Genomic DNA, 22,923 nt, shown 5'->3' with positions numbered 1-22,923 from the left:
GACATACTGTGTGTACAAGAAACCAAGTGGATGGGGAGTAAGGCTAGGAGCATTGGAGGTGGTTTCAAACTGTTCTACCATGGTGTGGATGGGAGGAGAAATGGTGTCGGGGTAATCCTGAAGGAAGATTATGTCAAGAGGGTATTGGAGGTGAGGAGAGTGTCTGACTGAGTGATGAGTGTGAAGTTGGAAATTGAAGGGGTGATGATGAATGTCATCAGTGCATATGCTCCACATATGGGGTGTGAGATGGATTATAAAGAAGATTTCTGGAGTGAGTTAGATGAAGTGGTGGAGAGTGTATCCAAGGATGAAAGAGTGGTGATTGGAGCAGATTTCAATGGACATGTTGGGGAAGGGAATAAAGAGGATGAGGAGGTGATGGGGAGGTACGGTCTCAACAAGAGAAATGTGGAAGGGCAAATGGTGGTCGAGTTTGCAAAAAGAATGGAAATGGCAGTGGTAAATACGTATTTCAAGAAGAAAGAGGAACACAGGGTGATATACAAGAGTGGAGGAAAGTGCACACAGGTGGATTACATCTCAAGTAGGAGATGCAACCTGAAAGAGATTAGTGACTGTAAGGTTGTGGCAGGGGAGAGTGTAGCTCGACAGCCTTCGATTGGTGGTCTGTAGGATGACTTTAGAGGTGAGGTTGAGGAAGAGAGTGAGGGCTGAACCAAGGACCAGATGGTGGAAGCTGAAGGAGGAAGACTGTTGCGTGAAATTTAGGGAGGAGGTGAGACAGGCGTTGGATGGTGGTAAAGATGGGTGGGATGATTGGGCAACGACAGCAGAAGTTGTGAGGGAGATAGCGAGGAAGGTACTTGGTGTGACATCTGGACAGAGGAAGGAAGATAAGGAGACTTGGTAGTGGAATGAGGAAGTACAGGAAAGTATAAGGAAGAAGGGGTTGGCGAAAAAGAAGTGGGATAGTCAGAGAGATGAAGAAAGTCGACAGGACTACAACGAGTTGTGGCGAAAGGCAAAAGGAGAGGTGGCAAAGGCCAAGGAAAAGGCATATGATGAGCTGTATGAGAAGTTGGATACAAAAGAAGGGGAAAAGGGTTTATATCGATTGGCAAGACAGAGGGACCGAGCTGGGAAGGATGTGCTGCCGGTTCGGGTGATAAAGGACACAAATGGGAATGTGCTGACGAGCAAGGAGAGTGTGTCGAGAAGGTGGATGGAGTACTTTGAGGAGCTGATGAATGAAGAAAATGAGAGAGAGAAGGTTGGAAGAGGTGGAGATAGTGAATCTGGAAGTGGGGTGGATCAGTAAGGATGAAGTGAGGACTGCTATGAAGAAGATGAAAAGTGGAAAGGCGGTTGGCCCAGATGGTATACCAGTGGAGGCATGGAAGTGCTTAGGAGAGATGGCAGTGGGGTTGTTAACCAGATTGTTTAATAAAGTCTTGGAAAGTGAGAGGATGCCGGAGGAGTGGAGATTAAGTGTGCTGGTTCCGATTTTCAAGAATAAGGGTGATGTGCAGAGCTGTGGAAATTACAGAGGGATAAAGTTGTTAAGCCACACCATGAAGTTGTGGGAAAGAGTAGTGGAAGCTCGGTTGAGAGGAGAGGTGACGATCTGTGAGCAGCAATATGGGTTTATGCCAGGAAAGAGCACCACTGATGCGATGTTTGCTTTGAGAATGTTGATGGAGAAGTATAGCGAAGGCCAGAAGGAGTTACATTGTGTGTTTGTGGATTTAGAGAAAGCTTATGATAGGGTGCCAAGAGAGGAGTTGTGGCATTGTATGAGGAAGTCGGGTGTGGTGGAGAAGTATGTGAGGATCGTGCAGGATATGTATGAGGACAGTGTGACAGCGGTGATGTGTGCAGTAGGAATGACGGAGCGGTTTAAGGTTAAAGTGGGATTGCACCAAGGATCGACTCTGAGCCCTTTCCTGTTTGCAATGGTGATGGACAGGTTGACGGACGAGATCAGACTGGAGTCTCCATGGACTATGATGTTCGCGGATGACATCATGATCTGTAGGGAGAGTAGGGAGCAGGCTGAGGCGAGCCTCAAGAGGTGGAGGTATGCACTTGGGAGAAGGGGAATGATAGTCAGTAGGAGTAAGACGGAGTACATGTGCGTAAATGAGAGGGAGGGTGGTGGTATGGTGCGGTTGCAAGGAGTTGAGGTGGGGAAGGTGGATTGGTTTAAATACTTGGGATCAACTGTCCAAAGTAACGGAGAGTGTGGGAGAGAAGTGAAAAAGAGAGTGCAGGCAGGATGGAGTGGGTGGAGAAGAGTTGCAGGACTGATTTGTGACAGAAGGCTAGCTGCAAGAGTGAAGGGGAAAGTATATAAGACGGTACTGAGACCAGCTATGTTGTATGGTTTGGAGGCGGTGGCACTAACAATAAGACAGGAAGCAGAGCTGGAGGTGGCAGAGTTAAAGATGCTGCGATTCTCGTTGGGAGTGACGAGGATGGACAGGATAAGGAATGAGTATATTAGAGGGACTGCGCAGGTAGGACGGTTTGGAGACAAAGTGAGAGAGGCGAGATTGAGATGGTTTGGACATGTGCACAGGAGGGAAACGGAGTATATCGGGAGAAGGATGTTGAAGATGGAGCCGCCAGGCAGGAGGAGAAGAGGAAGGCCAAAGAAGAGGTTCATGGACGGGGTGAGGGTGGACATGCGGGTGGTTGGAGTGTCAATGGAAGATGTGGAGGATAGAGCGAAATGGAGACGGTTGATCCGCTGTGGTGACCCCTAACGGGAGCAAGCCGAAAGAGGAAGAAGAAGAAGAAGATCGAGCTCAATTTTGGGGTTCTGGTTATGTAATCTGGCAGGAACACCCACCACTGAAAATGTCTGGCAGTAGTCATACATGATATTTGGGACTATGCCAAACATTTTCCACTAGGTTTCATCAGGTTAACTCAGAGCTGATCTCGCTCAATTTTTGGGTCCCTTTCTAATGGCCCTTCTGACCACACCCACCATAATGTGCCCGGCAGACGTCCATTTCCTTACATCGACATGCACATGGACCATTGGTATATACATGCAAATTGGTTAACTTTCCAGCTAGGCTGACCCCCCTGGGTTCCCGGTTTATGTCTCAGCCAGCACAGGGTGTTTGAGAAGATCTTCAGATTTCAGAAGAATTGCCATCAAAAGGACACTAAGCATTTGCATGAGAAAACAAAAGGCATTTCATGACTGATGACTCAGCTGAATATAAACTCACTGGCATGGCAGGAGCACTGCTGAACTATGCAGCTTTATAATTGGGGGGGGGGGGGCAGAGAGGGTGACAGATTGACAGATCATTGATTGCTCCCCTTCCATATGCATCCGACCATGCATGTAGTTTGGAGCTGTCAAACACTGCCATTATTGCACCCAACATCGATAAAAAGAGACATTCAGCAAGAAGGACAAAGCTGTAGTCGCCTTTATAATGACCGCCCTTCAGCAGGATAGACAGTGATGGGACGGGGCACCATCACCTGAAAATAAAGAAGAGGACAGCTACGTTTGGACAGTAATAAGGTAGGGGTCTTTCACTCAGAGAGGAGTTAATGCATGAAATGGTCTCCCCAGAAAGGTTGTGGCAGCAGAAACAGGATACGCGTAGGTTTAAATTGGAATTGGATAGGTAGCCAGAAGCATTGCAGATGGAAGGGTTTTGGGATGTTGGCAGGACTCGAAGGGAGCTTGCATGTGGATGGGTGATGTTCTCGGGTGTGGTGTAGCGCAGGCATGGTGGGCCGAATGGCCTCCTCCTGCACCAAAGTTCCTTGCCTCTCCTTGTGTGATCATCACCAATGTCTCTCCTCTCTCGTTTTCTCGCCATTTCACTGTAACTTTCCTTCACCTCACTATTCCTCGAGTCAAGATATCGTATGGTTAAAAAATAACAAAGAAGAAGACATCAAACGAAATGAGCTCATCAAATTTTGGGTAAGTGACGTCATCACAACGATTCAAAGTGACGTCATAGTATGAAAAGCAAAATTAAGCCCAAGGCCATTTGGCCCGTCACGCCTGTGCTTTATCCGCATTCAAGCTGCTAATTAGATCCACTTATTTATCTTTGCAAGTACTAAAGCCATTGCCATGTAGAAATTTATCGAGCTGATGCTCTTTACACGGACACGTCAATATAGCGGACGTACTCCAGGATGCTGCGCCACCTACCGGTATTGGGTCGGAACGACAGCTTTGTCTCGCATTCGGCGCCACAACAGGGGTCAACCCCACGACTTGACGGCTAATAGGCGACTACGTCGAGCAATCCTGCCGTCCCTGGGCAGAAAGGACCCAAGCTTCCACGGAAGTCACCCGTCCAAGACCAAGTACCCGCTCGACCCGTAGTTTTCGACATCGCACGGGATTCGGCCCGTTTTAACGAAGATTTTGATGCAGATATTAAGCTCAAGTTTTAATGGCTGAGATGAAATAACAAACGGGACATATTTTTGTGAAGTCAACGTCGAGTCTGTGTCGTTTTTGGAAGTACTGTACTGTAATCAGTACGGTACAGTACCTCGAAAATGTCTGCCAGCATTAGCGGAAGTGACGCAATTGCTCCTCGACGCAGTGACGTCACGCGTAATTCTAGCCGAGAGCAGGCCTCATGTGGAAGCTTAAGCGATTTTAAGCCGTAAGTTACAATAGCTTTGATTAGGCAGTTCATTGTTATTGTTTTGTTAAAGTGAATAATCTTACGTGTTGTGGATTGTAATGTTTAACTTATTTTATGGTTTTTTCATTCAGTGGGTTGAGAGGAAACCAGGCAGGATTATGGGGATTCAACGTTAATTTGTGATATTAAAGTGTGCATTACGAACATTTTTTTCTCGTGTCATCTCTCCCATGCGTCCAACACAATTATTAATTACCAATCGTTATTATTTTGGACAATCTTATATAAATGGTATAATTGTTAGTGACAATGTTATGTGATATGTGTTTCTCTGGCAATACGTGATGAACTGTCTGTCATCCTACCATACATTTAATAAGGCAATTCACTGTATCGATCATGTACATCTGAAAATCATGAAAAAAAAACAAAACAGTCGAGATGATGTCCACCAAAGTTTACTTACAATGTTGGTAGTTACCCAGGGTCAGGTTAATTACGTAAACAATCCCCCCCCCCTTGCGAGGGGGGGGGGCACGATGACGTCCTCTTTTTGGTCTGGACACGTGACACATTGTAAGTAGTTTTCCGAGCAGGGGGGAATTATTATCCACGGTACAAAATATATATTTGCCTCATCCCCCCCCCCCCCCCAGAAGTAGGTGTAGGTGGGTAGGGGGACCAAACTGAGAAGTAAAGGTGAGAAAAGAAAAAGAGGGTATGTAGGAGGATGGATTTGGGAATGTGGGAGGATGGATTGGGGAATGTGGGAGGATGGATTGGGGAATGTGGGAGGATGGATGGGGGAATGTGGGAGGATGGATGGGAGAATGGGGTAGGATGGATGGGGGAATGGGGTAGGGTGGATTGGGGAATGTGGGAGGATGGATGGGGGAATGTGGGAGGATGGATGGGGGAATGTGGAAGGATGGATGGGGGAATGTGGAAGGATGGATGGGGGAATGGGGTAGGGTGGATTGGGGAATGTGGGAGGATGTATGGGGGAATGGGGTAAGCTGGATGGAGGAATGTGGGAGCATGGGCAGAGGAATAAATGGAAGCTGGGCAGGGGAATAAATGGAGGATGGACAAGGAAATAGTGGATGGATAGACAGATGGGTTGAAAGGCTGGATGGGAAATCTGGGAGGATGGACAAGGGAAATCTGGGAGGATGGACAAGGAAAATCTGGGCTGATGGACAAGAGGATTATGGGAGGCTGGGCAAGAGAATGTGGGATGATAAAGTAATAAATAGTAGTATGTTATGTGAATAGTGGGAAGTTTGGGGAGTTGTGTGAGGGCTGACGAGGGAATAGTGGGAACATAAATTAACAGTTAGGAGGATGATTTGGGAAGATTAACAGGGGAGTGGGGAAGGAAGTGAAATAATTTTAACAGCAGAAGATGAATGTTAAAGAGATGGAAAGTAAAGTGGCATATGTAGAGGTCACAAAATTATACCGTAGTCACATCTCTAATAATAAATGTCCCCTTCCTATCTCCCCCCCCCACCCCTCTCCCCTCTCTCCCCCCCCCACCCCTCTCCCCTCTGTCCCCCTGCTCTCTCTCCCACCCTCTCCATGTCTCTCACTCCCCTTCTTCCGTCAGTCAGTCGGTGTGCGTGTCTCCTCCATAACTCCAAAGCCATGAAACCTTGGGGCGTGAAACTTTGCATGGGAACTCCAAGAGAGTGCATTAATGAAAATTTAGTGTTTGGGTTAATTAATTACACCCCTTTTGAAGATAACTAACGGCCTTATTTAATTATTTCCTTTATCAAGCGCATCCTCAGCCACCTCGATCTCCTTGATGGGGTCTTAAGGCGCATCCTCGGTTTCATCGCTGGGGTCTTAATTCGCCATTTTGTTCGGCCTGCTCAACAATGCCTCAAGTTGGAACAGGCTGCAACAATTACTTAACGATAAAGTTTTTGTTTTCACTTTCCTCACTCCTATATCATCGAATGCCTGATCAGCATACCTACGAATCACTGGATACATTGCAATGTTTATAAATTGACAGCATTTGTGGCTTTATTTCATTTCCGCACATGCCATAACCTTGAGAATCTCTTAATCTGAGCCAAATTTTAAAATTTAAACTTCTTAATTGACCTCAGCAGCAGTTCTGACTGCTAAAAAAATAAAAAAAAGTGTTCATTTGTCCAATTCAGACATTGCTTGACATTCTCCAGTTGCATGGTGTTTATAGGACTGATCAGTGATTGCTAATCGCTTACCAAGCCAGCCATTCCTAATCAACCATTTCGTTGATTGCTTAAGCCACCTGTCGAGCACTATACAAGCTGCTTGGTTGTTCGTGTCTAAGCCATGGCCATACATGGCAAAAGTATCCACACTGTCACTGAATATATCGATTGACTTGAACAAGGTTCAGGCCATACTCACCGGCATTTTGCCCCATATTGTCATGCAGTCCTTCAGGCGGTGGCTCGCTCGTTGAAAATGTGCAATTTTATTTCGACGTTTCACCTTTTTGTGCGATGATCTTTCATTATACGACCATCACTTCGACATAGATATATACATACAAAAAAGTAAACATTTCCTTTTCAAAAATTTCTTCAACCATTTTGTTGGAGTGCTTGCTTGGAGCGCTCTTCAAGATTCGATCTCTACAAGCTTCCATGGTGATACTGCGGTGTGGTACTCCTTGGGGACATCTTTGGAGTTAGGAAGGCAAAATAAATTAGATGATTTCGATGAGTAAAAAATGCTTTCATTTGTCACAAAGCAATGAATCACCACATCACGGCAGGATAGGTGAAAGGTACGCACGCTCGCTCTAAGCGTTTGAATCACAAGCCAGCTATAAACATTCATCCCGGTGTTTCACAGGCAGGGAGATTCATCAATGTGTGTGCCATCTGGACATTAAACTGGATGTCACATCTGCCGGAATCCCCCTCTCACCCTCCCCTCTCCCCTCTCTCCTCCTCCTCCTCCCCTCTCTCCTCCTCCTCCTCCTCCTCCTCACCTCTCTCCTCCTCCTCCCCTCTCCCTCTCTCTCCCCTCTCCCTCTCTCTCCCCTCTCCCTCTCTCACCCCTCTCCCTCTCTCACCCCTCTCCCTCTCTTACCCCTCTCCCTCTCTTACCCCTCTCCCTCTCTTGCCCCTCTCCCTCTCTCGCCCCTCTCCCTCTCTCTCACCCCTCTCCCTCACTCACCCCTCTCCCTCTCTCACCCCTCTCCCTCTCTCACCCCTCTCACCCCTTCCCACTCCCACACCTCCCCTCTCCCTCTCTCACCCCTCTCCCTCTCTCACCCCTCTCCCTCTCTCACCCCTCTCACCCCTTCCCACTCCCACACCTCCCCTCTCCCTCCCTTTCCTCTCCCCTTCCTCTCTCCCCCACCCCTCTCCCCCTGCTCCCTCTCCCACCCTATCCATGTCTCTCACCCCTCCCCCTCTTCCGCCACCCCTACTCCTCTGTTAAGGGAACTGTTAAGGACTGACGGTTTAGTTTTGATTTTATAACGGCTTCCCCAGAGTGCAGCATGTACGAATAAGATTCTGAGTGAGCTTACCGGAATGAGCGCAACGGTCACCGCATGTGCGAGCATGCATGTAGGCAGGCCTTTGCCAGGTAGATATCCTGAGTTTTAGATTATCCCGCCTGGTGTTTTTTTTATAGAACCCGGAGGTTAAAAAGAAAATGGTGCTTTTGGGGTCCGTTTTATCAGCTTCCCTTCCCCTCCTCTCATATTGCCCCCCCTCCAATGCTGCCTTCCCCTCCCTCTCTCACCCCTCTCCTTCTCTCACCCCTCTCTCACCCTTCTCTCACCTATCTCTCTCTCCAACGTGAGGCCGGAGAGGAGACGGATACAGATGAGGCCGATCAGCCTTGGTTTCCACAGCGTGAATTTGGATCCGGATCCGAATCCAGAATTTTGTTAAATTTCATGTCATTCTTCATCATTGCGAGATGGAGCCAAAAACGATAAATAGCATGATATCTTAAAAAGTTGAAGACAGATAATGACAAAACTTTGTGGGTGAGTTGGTTCGATGACAATAAAAAGCCAATTAGATGTTGATGAATGTCCGGATGCAGATTAGGCCTATCAGTGGGATACAAAACGTAAACTGTTCTGCCTGGCAGAGGTTTGCGCTCTACCGTGTACCGTTCTAGTTTATTAAAGTCACTAGTGTGGGCCCGTCGGTGCGTGCCCGTATGTGCGTGGCCGTACGTGCGTGGCCGTATGTGCAAAAATTTTTTTAAAACTGGATTGGGGCATTGTTTCAATTATATCGTACCAACCGTATCATAAATGGCCATAGCTTGGGAAACACTTGGGAAGCAGCTGAAACGGATGAAGAAGAACGATATCAAACTTTGAAAAGGCGCATACTCAGGTCCCAGTGTCAATTGTGACATCATATTAAAAAAAAGAAAAAAGAGGAAGCATTGTGACGTCATTTGTGATGTCATAGCACCGCATCCTGTCATTGGTTGACAGATAAATGGCCGTAACTTGGGAACCGCTTGTCCGATTAATATCAAACCTTGAAAAGGCACATCCTCAGGTCCCAGCGTCAATTGTGACATCATATATATATATATATATATATATTTTTTTTTTTTAAAGAGGAAGCATTTGACGTTATTCGTGACGTCATAGCACCTTGTCCTGTCATTGGTTGACAGATAAATGGCCGTAACTTGGGAACCGCTTGTCTGATTAATATCAAATCTTGAAAAGGCACATGCTCAGGTCCCCGGTAATATTCCTGGCAAGTTTCAATTCAATCGGACCGGCGGTTGTCGAGAAACGGTGGTCGCAGACACACACACAGAGATTGCTGGAATTATAGATAGAAGATGATACGAACAAGAAATTGCATTCATGTTGAAATATTTAGTTCATTTTCGGGAGTTTGAGTATAAGGCAGTGTTCACCCATAATACAATTAAACTGTTAACTGTTGCTTATGTTATGCTCAGAAACTGTTGTTGTCATACTGTTGAGCTGCTCTCAATATTCTCTCATGATTATATATAATAAATATCACTCATATTTGTTAGAAAAAGAAAAAAAACAGATAATGTCTGTATCCTTGATGAACCCAAATGACAAACGTCTGGTCCATATTCTGACCCATACTTGCAATTTGAACTAGAAGGGCAATCAGTAGAGCTTATACCTCCACCACGCAAAATCTGATCAATGAGAACATATCAGGCCCAATACATTTTTGAAATATCATGAAATATATCTTTGGAAATACTTTGGAAATTAAATAATTCTCGTATCCAAATTTGGATCTTCACCAAAATGGAATCAATTTGTCCTTGCCACACACGCAACATGTCCTCCAAGTTTTGTCCGAATCCGTCCACAACTTTTTGAAATATCTTGCTATATATCGGTTTTGGCCCTCTCTCTCAATGGTGAAGAATAACTTTTAAAATTCTAGTAGTCAGATCCGGATCCGGATCCGGATCTTCATCAAAATCTAATCGGTTCGTCCTTGTCACACACCGAACCTGTGCACAAAATTTCATCCGGATCCGTCCACAACTTTTTGAGATATCCTGTACACAAACAGACAGAAAGGGGTGAAAACACCTTCACCTTTGGTGGTGGAGGTAACAACAGTTCTATCACTCCAGTTTTAATGGTTTATGTTTCAATTCTAGTGATGCTAATCTGGCTATCACATCTGCTAGCATTTACTAGTGGACATTAATGATGCTGCAGTGCCTTTCAATATGACTAGGCCGCTTGCTCTAAGCTTGTGCCCTAATCAAATTCCAAATTCCTATCTTAGTAGGATCTTGAAAGGAGGTGAGCACCAACAGGTTGTAATCTATAATATGTGTAATATAATAGGAGCTCAGTCACGGTGTGCCTGCCTGTGTGCGTGCGTGCGTCCCTGTGTTCGTCCATCTGTCAATAATTTTCCGATGTATGTGCGCAGCACAGCAATACATACGTACACCGTACACACATGCACACAAACATAAACACGCATATGACGTGCTGCACATACACGCGTGAGGAGAGTTTGTTTCCTGGCATGGCCCATGCCTAATACGTACCCCTGACAGTTTGATCAAAAGAAGGAAGAGAAGAGGAGGCTAGGCCGGTATCTATACACCGCCAAATTTTTTTTCTCCCATTAAAAACAACCGTTTTTTTTTCTTAGCAATTACACAAAGATTGATATTCCTGTTAGCAAAAGCGACGGGTCTTACCTTCTAGTGGTTCCTGAAACATCATGATGGTGACTGCCTCGATGGTGCCTCAATTGGCCATTACACCCCCTGGATCACTTTTATGTATACGGTACTTCATATTGTTGTGAAGCCGGGTGCCGGTAGCGAGCACGACCGCCAGGTAGAGCAGTAGAGTCGGCTCCACCAAACACCCGGAATTTAGATTGTGCTCCTCGGAGAACTCCGAAAGGCACGGGTCCCTTACAGGACCGTGAATCGCCAATAATTCGGCCACGTGGAATAGGGTTAATTGCCAACTTCAATATACCTAAGTATCCACGCGGCAAAGCTACCGGGGAAATCACACCCTCGGCCGACTCTGTTCGATCCGAGTCGCGGGTAACAGCTCGGATCCGGCGTAACCGAGCAGAGTTACCAGAGCCGCGCCGGACCAAATTCACAATTTACCGTTTCCCAATTTCCCAACATGCACCGTGCTAAGCCAATGAAAGAAACACAGAAACGAGCTGATACATTTAACAAAAGGGATATTTATTTACAATAGGCCAGGAGGGGAACACAGAAGAGCAGAGTTATCCGACTATAAGAAGTGCAGTTAATGTACAAGCAAAAGCACTTATACAGTTGCTTCTTAAAGACGGGCCCACACACAGACACACACACACAGAAATGGACCCGTCGGGTCTTTATTGAAGGCTTCCAGCTCGAGGACAGGTGAGCTGGAGACCAGAGCCTGTGCTTGGACCTGTCCACCTTGTGTGGTCTTCGACGATCCGGCTCGGCGGGACTCAAACCCGCAACACGATGCTGCTCCAAGCTCCAGGTACCGTGCTCTCCAACCGGCAAACCGCTGTCTGAGGCGCTCTCCACCCTCATTGGAGGGGGTGTCATGGGAAAGTCACTCTCTGTGGCAATCTCAATCCCATTGGCCGGGGTGCCGTGGGAAAGTCGCTTTCTGTGGCGTGATTGGACAAGGGGCACGCCCCTGCCTTCCTGGGCGGAGTCCCGGTCTGAGGCGATGGAAATCTCTGCCCACGTACGTGGCCGAACGCACGTGGGCAATGGTGTGGGTGTGTGAAGTGAAGTGAAGGAGATTTGTTGTAAACGAAACTCCGCAGCGCACACATGTAATTCCCGTTAGACACAGGTAGGGGGCCCTAACTATAAACACACACTTACCGATATAACTGTTCTATCAGGACCTGAATGTTGAGTGCAGTGAGCTTCCAAATTCGTAACAATATCTCCATTCAAATGTTTGACAATATTTTGTATTTCCACCATCAGACTTATTATTGCAACCCATCTCTATTATAATACCAAGCTTGCACACTAAAAACGCGGCTCGCCGTCACACGATCCCTATGAAATTGCTGTGGCACTTAGCGGACATGCCGACAATGTTTGGGAAGTCTTGGCGTTCCATAGTACCACTTGCATTTTGCACAATGCGTATTTTTGTCATTCCCCGTGTACGGCCTGTCGTCTGCTACCAGCTATGTTGTACTGCTACCCCGTGCATGTGCATGGGTATCGCTAGTATATTGTTCATAGTGACTTGTATGGGTAACAGCATTAACAGAAATACTCTTTTCCTACCTTTCAATTTTTTTCTTTTGTAATTCATTTTTTTTAACTGCACAAAAAGGTAAAACACTGGTGGAAAGAATAAAGAAAACACACACACACACACACACACACACACACACACACACACACACACACACACACACACACACACACACACACACACACACACACACACACACACACACACACACACACACACGCACCATACTGTTTCAAAGTGATGGTGCTGCAGAAGCAATTTATTGGCAAGGGTTATACTGAGTGGTTTACCATTGCCCTCCCAGTAGTAGTTCGGCCAATAATTTGTAATTTGTTTATGGTGCTGGCGATAGCTTGCATACTCTTCGTGAAGGACACCCTGAGATCTTTAACTTTCACCAACTTATGCCAGCAGATAGGACGCCAGTTTAACGTCCATCCGAGGGACGGCACTTACATTGATGAATCACTTCTTCCTCTACTTCTCTTTCTTCTTCAGCCACTATTAACCCACCTTTCCTTGTGGGGTTGGTCGGGGGAAACTTGGCACTAGTCTTCACGAACTGGTTGGCCAGGCCTGACGTTCAACTAGTTAGGGCAGGGATTTGGAATGTGGCCATTGTGCTGGCAATAGCTCACCTACTGTTCGTGAAGGACACCATGAGATCTTTAACGTCCACCAACAAATGCTGGCCGATGGGATTCCCGTTTAACGTCCATCGGAGGGACGGTACATACATTGATGAATCACCCTGCCTGTGAAACACAGGGATGACCGGTTGGGCCAAAATTCTAACCTCGGCTAGACAATTTTGAAGCAAGTGTGCATACCTCTAGGCCATCCTGCCAGCCTACTCTATATAAATTCATATATTAAATGTGGAATTATGTACCAACTGTGCACTTGTGTGGTGAGTGCTACAGGACTTACACGGTGATGTTTGCCAGTGACGGCGAGATGCGACTTCGCAAGTGTTGTGCAAACTGCCTGGCGGAGGTGTGTGGGCCAAGGTTGTGCTGCAATGAGTGTGCTGGGCTGGTGCTGTGCCCTGAATGCTTTTCAGCTGGAGCTGAGCTTGGTACCCACCGCCGGATACACTCCTATCGTTGGGAGGTCAGTAGGGTAATACTTTTGTGATGGACCTTCACATAATCATTTGTTTCAACAGACTTGAATGATACTACTTACGTGACTGTTTTTTTGGCTGGAGCAAAAGCCGGTACTGGTAACAAATAATGGTTAGTCCACTGGGAGCTGAAATGATGCTTGTTCAGGCCAGGATTCAATCACGTGATTTAATTGATTTGTTTATAAAAAGTGTCAGCACTATACATGGTATAGTATTGTCGCATGGATGGTCCTCGCTAATGCCAAACTTCCAAGCCAAGATCTGATCTTGAGGATGACCGATTTTGTTAGGAGTCGACACGAGCGGACTGCTGGCTCCTTCTCGCTATTATTTAAATATCCACAAAGGGGTTTACTTTACCCGATCTGGGCCTCCTCCAGGATCGCCAAATAAATACGTAAATGGTTTCCCACATGCGGGAGGTGGAACAATATGGCAAACACTTCCTGATAAATAAAATAATTTATTGTAAGAAATGAGACAGGTTGGCAAGAGATCTGCAAAGACAACATAAAAAGGGAGGTGTGGGGGGGGGAGGGATGACACAATGTTATTGTACACTGTGGCATACAGTAGACCTAAACTCCACTATGGCGCCCACTCACTTACTCACTCTGGACAATGGGGAACAGTTAAATATTTTGGGAAGTCTCGTAGCGGTCTTCATACTGCACGGATGTCGAGCCTTGCCCTACCAAATCCATCTCCGTGCTGCAGGCTCAACTCCAAAGACCCATTTTATGTGTCGCTTGCACACAGCTCTGACTGACTGCACTTGCACTTGTGCGCTGCCCAGCTTTATCCCTCCCCGCAGACCCGGCGACTGGCCACCCGATGTCCCAGGGGCGGGTGTTCACACCGCCCAACTGCGGCCTTGCCGTTAATAGCGCACTACCATCCTCAGCACTAATCAATGCTCATGTTTCAGTGTGGTGGCCTGGCTGCCATGCAGACCGCTCAATTTACCAGGGCGGGACCCACGGGAGGTTTACCGGTCCATGTGCGAAGCGCTATTGAGTCTTTCGCTCAGTTATCTCCCATACCTGCCTGACCTTGTCTGACAGGAAGGTGAATACAATTTACACTCTTAACTCTGTGCTAGCCTCTATCGGTAACACCACCGCCTTCCTCGATGCACATAAAGTAGGATGAATTTAACCTAACCTGTCCCTGTTTACAAGGGAAGAATCTATCCTACTCGAGCACATGGACCTTACTATCTTAACAGTTGTAACTAGGGGTTCCCTCCCGCCCTCAACACACACACACACACACACACACACACACACACACACACACACACACACACACACACACACACACACACACACACGTAACAGTATAATACAGTCAGATTTCACCAATGCAAATAACTGCCAATTGGAATCCAACTATTCAAATAGGGTCCTACTTTGACTATTCTCACCGATGGACACACCATGTTGTGCTGCATTAGAGTACATGTAGTCTACTGTACTGTCGTTATTATTTCTCTTTGATATTGCTGATAAATGATCATGTGCAAAGTGAGTGTATGTGCTACTGTGTTGATATTGAATAATCAAGCACTGACAATGCAGAGTTAGGGTGAGGATTAAGGTTACTGTTGTGATTAATGAAGGGGTTAGCATGGCATTTGAGGTCCACCCTGTTCATTAACACTGGCGTTAATGTTACGGTTACAGTTGGGGTTAAAACCTACCACATTATTCACGGGTGGATCCAGGTTTATTTTTTAAAGGGGGAGGGGGGAGGTCCAGAAATCAAGGGAGTGGGTACATACTCGTCCAGATGGTGCGAGCGTGACGCCATTAAGGCATTCCTTGAAGCTTTGGGATCTCATATTCTCTTGGGTGCACTCTGAGTTTTTACTAACCACATTGGCTACATTTTGGGAGAGGGAAAAATCGTTAGTTTCTATCGAAAAAATTAATTAAAATTTTTTTTTAAAAATTATTATTATTAATTTTGAAGTGATGTTGCTCTGTCAACTTAAAGGGACACCAGTTATTCAACACTCCTCTTCAACAATTACTCTGAATTTGATGTTTTTAATGTCTGGAGTGTTTGCCTGTAAGCGGTCTGGCATGAAATCGAGTGCGATATGCAAATATATATATATATATATATATATATATATATTTTTTTTTTCTTTTTTCTTTTATTTACAATCATGTTATTTAGAAGTCTTTACACTTCTTTACAAAATCACTCCAAGTTGCATCACTTCACTGGCTGATATATCCATTATTATATGATCCATTTTTATTGACTTTTGTGTCTATAGGGGTATAACAATAAACAGTTAATGTGCCTCCTTTAATTTGTGACCTGTCACCATGAAAGCCGAATAAAGTTGTACAAAATTTGTTTTTATGCCTCTGCTGACGAAGTCGCTGGTGGCATCATAGTATGTTTTCGGGTTGTACGTACGTACGTACGTACGTACGTCTGTTCATGCTAATTTTCTCTCTAACTGCTTATCCGATTGACCCAAAATTTTCACCATAGGTGTGACTACTCGTGTAGAATGTTTTTATGATAATTATATCATGGATCACATTGTGTGGCAGCCATGTTGGTCCAACGGAAAAAGTACTCCCCTTGGAGAATGTGATTTTTTGATGATGTCGTAGGTGGTTTGGTTATGATGTCATAATTGTATACGTTGAACGCTTTATCCAATCAGTATGAAAAAATTTTTCAGGGTCATATAGGGCTAAATTGTATGGCGGAAAAAAATTGATGACATCATCATTTATGTGGTTCAGCAGCCATATTGTTTTTTACATGCAAAATTTCAAAAATCTTCTTAACATTTAACATGCAAAAACTTTTGAGCGATTATAGTGACGGCTTCCATATATATATTTTCTCCACACAAGTGAAGAACCTGCCCCAAGCCTCCAACCAAGTCCAAGATTTGATCCCTTTTTTGGTGCTGTGACGACACATGGTGTGGCAGTGCAAGGGGCTGGAATTTTTTTTTACGGTCAATGAGTACAATGACCAGTTTTCAAGACATTAAGTCAGGCTGTTCATGTGTGCAGAAGCCAAACGAACACACTAACACAAAACAAGCCCACAGACAAATAATAATATACAGTACATTTTTTGTTTTTTCAAGGATTTTGTGGTGACTCTTTTTTTTCCCCCACAAAAAAGGAGGACCATACCCCCCAGGACCCTCCCACCTCCCCTCCACCCTCTCCCCGATCTCCCCGATCCCCAAAAAATTTCAAACTGATCGGATGTAGTGTTCTACATATGCAATTATGGCATCATAGCAAAGGTACCTATGACGTCATTTAAAAATATCCCACTTATTCCCCATGAGGAATACTTGGCACGTGCCAAGTTTCAATTATTTCCTTGGTGCGGTTTCAGAGATACAGAGGTCCAAAGGTTTTCCGTTTTTCCAACATACCTACGACACCACGTGACCTATGACGTCATAATTATCAATAAAGCATTCCATCTGAGGAGTCGCTCCGATGGTGAAAATTTCATCTCAATCTGACAAGCAGTTGCGGAGAAAAGCAATAAATTCTGTGCGGACAAACAAACAAACAAATGGATCCAAATGCAATACCCTCCTCCGGCGAGGGTAAAAATAGGGACAATACCCCTGGGCGCTCACTTGGTAGCGGCTGGAAAGAAAACCAGGGACCCACTGATAGGCATGGATAACCCACAAGATATTTAACGGAGAAGAAAGTAAATACCTATGAATGTTTTATTTTTTATGCCATGAACAAACTTTGGTACATCACGGGTGATGAAGGTTGTGGTCAAGTTTCATCAAAATCATGTGTGTTGTTTCTGAGAAGAAAGCAAATACATATTTTGGGGGGAAACCACCCTTCTCCCCGTAAACCCCCTTCGACCCTCATTTTTAGCTCAACTGTGACATAGTTCTGGGGAGCTTATGGGATGGCGCATCGTCAGTCCGTCCGTCCATCCACAAACACTTACAACTTCATCTCTGAAACTACCCACACGATTTTGATGAAACTTGACCACAACGTTCACCACCCAGTATGTACCAAAGTTTGTTCACGGCATTAAAAAAAACAATCCGGCCCGTAAGGAGTCCTAAAGGTAAAAATGTGATACTTAAGAACAACTAAACGGATTTAAATCACACTGGTACAAGAATGTATAATTATGTAAAGATGAACTGATTAGATTTTTGGGTCAAGAAGTCAAAGGTCAGAAGTTATGGTAGGTAATTTAAGTGATTCTTCACCATTGAGAGATAGACCAAAAAACGATACAGTATACAGCACGCTATCTGAAACAGTTATAAGTGGATTCAGATGAAACTTTGTGGATGAATTGGGTTAGATGACAAGAACAAGCCGATTAGATTTTTGGCTGGGGTCCGGATCTAGATCCAGCCTATCAGTGGGATATAAAAGTAAACTGTTCAGGCTGGCGAAGGTATCTGCTCTACTGGGTGCCGTTCTAGTTTCTACTCTGATAAGTTTAATGCTCCTCTCTCCCATATTATCATCTGAATATGTAATAAGTAGATGGTCCATCGTGTTCAACATATAACATTCGATTTAAATAAGCTGTTCCTTCATTATTAACTGACGATGATAAACTAATAAGGTACATCTGTACGGCGTCTTCAGTTGTTTGTTCATCAACATACATTGTAACAGGAGAGCATCCAGTGTCATTTAAAAATGTCTGACCATAAGTGCCCATAATTTTTTCACTCATTTAAAAGCATTTTATTGTTTCAGGATGGTGGATTTGCTCCCTTAATAGGAGGACCAATGCCTTGGGGTGCTCATGAGGAGGAACTCCTCCTTGAGGCCGTGGAACAGCACGGACTGGGAAACTGGGAAGGTGCAGCCGCAGCTATGGGAGGTTCCCGTTCTGCCAGCGACGTTGCTGCGCATTTCTTTGCAGTGTATATCGAGGCACGTGTGCAAAAGCAGAATGCATCATAGTCGTGGTACATTCTACCAGGGTGTCGTTAGTTTGAAACAAAGCAAAAGTTTCTGGTTGCAAATTTTGGGGTGGCTGTGGTGGAGGGGGGGGTCAATGTATGTTCCTTTTTGCGGCCCTCGTGAGAAGATCATTTTGAACTGTTGCATATACTGCCTCCTCCATCAAGTTGATCCTTGCATCAACGGTTCTTATATGATCCTCATCAGTCAACTTTCCTGACTTGTAGAACCTTTACCACTATTTCCACTCTTGTATTGTCATCATGAGTTTCTCGTTTTCATACATTCTCTCCCTCCCACCTTCATCCTCCAGTTTATATCCTATTTATTTGAATGCTTCTTTTTGCCTCCCTGTGAGTTCGTTAATAATTTATGGTTTTATTTGCGGTATATGACGCGAATAAAGACGTGCTAATTGCCGCTGCAAGCACAGGTCGTCCTTAGTTGCTCATTTGTCATATTTATTCTTTATTTTGTTATTTTGTGACTCTTGAATTTATAAATGCACACTGCATCGTCTGGCTGTCCATTTTACTCACAATACGATCAATGACCCAAATGAACTGTTAAGTCATCCATTGTAATTTTTTTTCTTCTATTTCTCAGGGTAATTTGGGCCAAGCTTGTCTCCCACCTCATGTCACAAGCCGGGTTCATGACCACAACACAGCTTCCCAGTTGCCTTTATCATCACCGCCTGAGCAGCTTAACCTCTCATCTTTAGAGCAAGGTGCACTTGGGTTTGCTCCTCTTCGGGGAGATTTTGACGTAGAGCCCGATCCGGGGGCAGAATCGCTGGTGGCTTCGCTATGTTTTGATCCGGCCACTGAGGACGACCTGGAGATGGAACTCAAACGAGCTCTTGCCAGCGTGTATGTACAGCGCCTACGAGAGCGACACCGTCGCAAAGCGGTCGCCCTCGATTATGGACTGATAGATACATTTTTTGGGCATTCGACAGGGCGAAGCTTTGGCTTGTCTTCTCAACTGTCGGTGGAGAGCCGCAAGTCAAACAGCACAACCAATTCTGGTCTAACTCAGACTTCATTCGATGGACGAAAAAGTGGGAAAGCAGGAGCCAATGCCACTGGGAATTCGATTTCTGGCCTCACCTCGGCAATTTCAACCGATAGTCGAAAGGCAGCTAAACTCTGTGGAAATACAGCTGCAAACACATCTGCAGCTTCTGGAATACTGGTGTCAATGAATGGAAGCTGTGAGACCCGTAGAGCGCTTCCCATGGAGCCTCGTACCCGGCTGCCAGCGTTGTTCGGTATAGTTACGTGTAAAGAACTCGACAAGCTTGAAGAAATGTTGCGACGGGAACGTGCCTTACGGACACGGGTCCGTGAACTTCAACGGTGGCGTCGCCACGGCGTGACTACTGTAACAGACGGGGCTGGATTTGAGGCTGCTGCCCGCCTTCAGCGAGCCCCCAAGCCAGCCGATGCTTTGACTACTACTGAAGGCTCCTTAGCCACATTTGCATCAACGTTCTCATTACCATCAACGAATGCCTTCCCAGCTGCGAGTTGGGATTTCTTGTCTATGGGGGAAAAGGCTGTGTGTGATGTGGCTGGCCTTGCTCCTGGCCAATACATCACTACCAAAGCAACCCTGCTTTTGCAAGGACCAGGAAGGCCTGGAGGGGGGAGCGGCACTGGAAATGTGGGGTTGGATCGGCAGCAGTGGAAGCGAGTTCAGCGATTTTTGGTCAGAAATCGATGGTATGGACCACGACAAGCAGCCTGAAGGCTTAATTATCAGGTTTTTGTTCCACCTTTTGACTTTCCAGTTTGGTTTGTTGACTGTTGTTGCTGTTCTTGTTCTTGCATCGCCCCGGCAGATTGGAAACTGATTTTGCCATTTCGTTTTGCTGTGCGTTGTATACAATGCATACAACCATCTTGATTAAAATGCATTGAAGCTAACAATTATAATTTCAATGTCCGTATCTAACCACGTTTTAAAACAAGAGTTTCTCTGGTTCAAAGGTGGTGTCCTAAGTTTGATGGTCAAATCCTTCCTAATTCTAAACAGGAACTGGGAAGCTTGATTGTAAGCGGAGGATATAAATTCAGAAGTCAGACAAACGAAGCACGGCACAAGCATGGTCTGTTATGTTGTTGTTGTTGTTGTTGTTGTTGTTGTTATTATTAATAATATTATTTCTATTTTGGATACTTTTCTGATCAATATGTTTGAACTCCAGCATATGGTCAGCTTTACGGTCTCCACTTGGATGATTACTGAAGTTTAAAACTACTGCTCGGCTGTGATATTCTCTTTCAGAACGTGTGGGTGAATTTCCTACATGGCTGTTAAATGGAGTTATTTCTGTGTCCAAGTATTTTCTCTTTCTTCTCACTCGACTTGCCACTCAGGGAAAATTTGGATATATTCAGCATTTTGTCGATCAGTTAATGTTGTCAAAATCGTCATTTATTTGTTGCGTATCTCTCGTCCATTTAGGTCTTCTTCTTCCGTATGCACCACATGGTTGCGGGTAGCATCATTTGCTGGGGTCACGGCTGTGCTGCTGATTTGGTGCCCCATGTAGGTGAGAGCAGGATTTTGTAATTTGTTCAAGATGCCGATCATAGCTCACCTCTTCTTCGCTAAGGAAACCGTGGGATCTTTAACATCCACCAGCTAATGCTGGCAGATAGGATGCCCAGTTTAACATCCATCTGATAGACTGCGCACCACATTCTTGCCTCAGTCCTCCATGTGAAACACCATGGTGACAGTTTAACTGGGTAGGGATTCAAACCCAGGCTAGACAGCTCAGAGGCAAGTCTGCATACCTCGAGGGCCTCGGCCATTCAGCCAGCCCTTCCCCTTCGGTGTGGTTGGATCGGTGAGGTTAGTGAGGACGTGCATGGCCATAAGCTCATATTTACCAAGATTCGTCCACCAGGTTTTCCACAATAATCCAAGTGAGGATCTCGTACATTTTGCTCAAATTTGCACCCTTCTCACTCGTATTTTGTTACTTCACTCTCCTTTTAAAATGAAATACCGTATAACGTTTATAGCTTGCTAAGCGAACTCATCAGTTTTCCACGATAATCCAAGTGAGGATCTCGTACATTTTGCTCAAATTTGCACCCTTCTCACTCGTATTTTGTTGCTTCACTCTCCTTTTAAAAAGAAATACCGTATAACGTCTATAGCTTGCTAAGCGAGCTCATCACTACGAGTTCTCGGCAGTCATTGAAAATACATATACGTACTTCACAATTATTGTGACGTTCAAACTGTCTACAGTTGAATGTATGCATATTATCTATGCCTTTTCGGTGTGTGGGGAAATTGCACAATCAGTGTTCCATTGTTCCTTTCGGGGTGGGTAAACTATCCTTTTTTTCTGCATGTACCATGAGCGAGAAGCTTGATTGGAGAGGGGGGAGGGGAAGCTGCTGTTTTATTTTCAGTTGCTCCTGAGCAGATATAGCTCGTGTAATCTGGGAAATTGCATTCCCAATGCTCTGCTCAAGTCAGCCAAAGTGGGTGCGCTTCTGTTCGCTGCACAAAAAGCAAGCGCAGCTTATGCAAATGACCACGTCACTTTGACTTCGATCAGGCACGATCTTCGACCCAGACGGTGTTTTCCCATGGCCGGGCGACCTCCGCGGAAGGGATCGCACCTGCTCCCGGGGTCCACTAAAAAGGTCCTGGGACCACGGATGGTTTCTCCACGGGCCAGGGGTCTCTGCAGATGGGATCCCACCTGCTTCCGGGATCCCTGGCACATTGAAATCACTTTATCAATGACTTCCACTGTTTAGACTAATCCTTGTTGTGGAAACATTGTTTCACTTCGATTGTTGTATAATCACGACTGATGAGCCTTTCTTTATTTAAGAACATAAGCCTTGCATGTGTGACTGAGCACACAGATCCTCTGTAAAAAAAAATCCTTCTATCTCAGACTTGAGTTTTGCCTTTGAACCCTGTGTGCCTGTTCGAAATAAAGCAATGAGCATTAATCAGCAAATACGTTTGTTTTGTCATTATCTCTCCTAAAATCCCACCGTAAGAGTCTCTTCCCTCCCCCTCAATTACCTATTCCTTCTTTGTAAAGCACTTCATGAGATTTTGCTTCCAAATGAAAAATGAACGAAAGAGTTCTTAGAACACCTTACCCCATACATTCTTGAGAAATAAGGACATGGACAGGGTCTGTGAGCATCAAATTTGATTGAATTTGATATACTGATATATATCGCTGGCAGTAGGGTGAATATACTGATTCTGGCTCACTTTTCCCCATGTAAATGAATGGGGGATTTTCAGCGATTCCTTTTTTTTATCCCTAAAAAGTAAACCCCCTTTTTATCCCAAGGTATATTTATTTGTCTCCCCTTTTAACCTAGGGACACTTTTTTTCAAATAACCAATGCAATAAGATAAAGATTTGTTCAAGTCGTAAAGTAGTAATGTGATTTGTTA

At 45.1% G+C, this 22,923-nt stretch overlaps 1 protein-coding gene across 2 annotated transcripts; it reads left to right on the top strand.

Moving 5' to 3' along the window:
* The first annotated feature begins 4,151 nt into the window (after positions 1-4,151).
* On the top strand, positions 4,152-22,468 carry LOC147010905 (transcriptional adapter 2-beta-like). 2 transcript variants are annotated; one of them, XM_085859533.1, is made up of 4 exons: positions 4,152-4,317; positions 13,299-13,488; positions 18,259-18,438; positions 19,075-22,468. In XM_085859533.1, the coding sequence occupies exons 2-4, from the start codon at positions 13,312-13,314 to the stop codon at positions 20,218-20,220; spliced, it is 1,503 nt and encodes a 500-aa protein (XP_085715659.1). In that variant the 5' UTR covers positions 4,152-4,317; positions 13,299-13,311; the 3' UTR covers positions 20,221-22,468. The 2 variants fall into 2 exon arrangements, with proteins under 2 accessions (XP_085715659.1, XP_085715660.1); XM_085859534.1 differs by lacking the exon at positions 4,152-4,317 and adding an exon at positions 4,374-4,625.
* The last annotated feature ends 455 nt before the right edge of the window (positions 22,469-22,923 follow it).

Source organism: Eptatretus burgeri, chromosome 16 (genome assembly GCF_056783735.1).
Source record: "Eptatretus burgeri isolate ZD-2024b chromosome 16, Ebu_testis_v1, whole genome shotgun sequence".
Taxonomy (NCBI): domain Eukaryota; kingdom Metazoa; phylum Chordata; class Myxini; order Myxiniformes; family Myxinidae; genus Eptatretus; species Eptatretus burgeri.
Note: the sequence above shows the minus strand (reverse complement) of the source record. Positions and strands in the feature narration are given on the sequence as shown.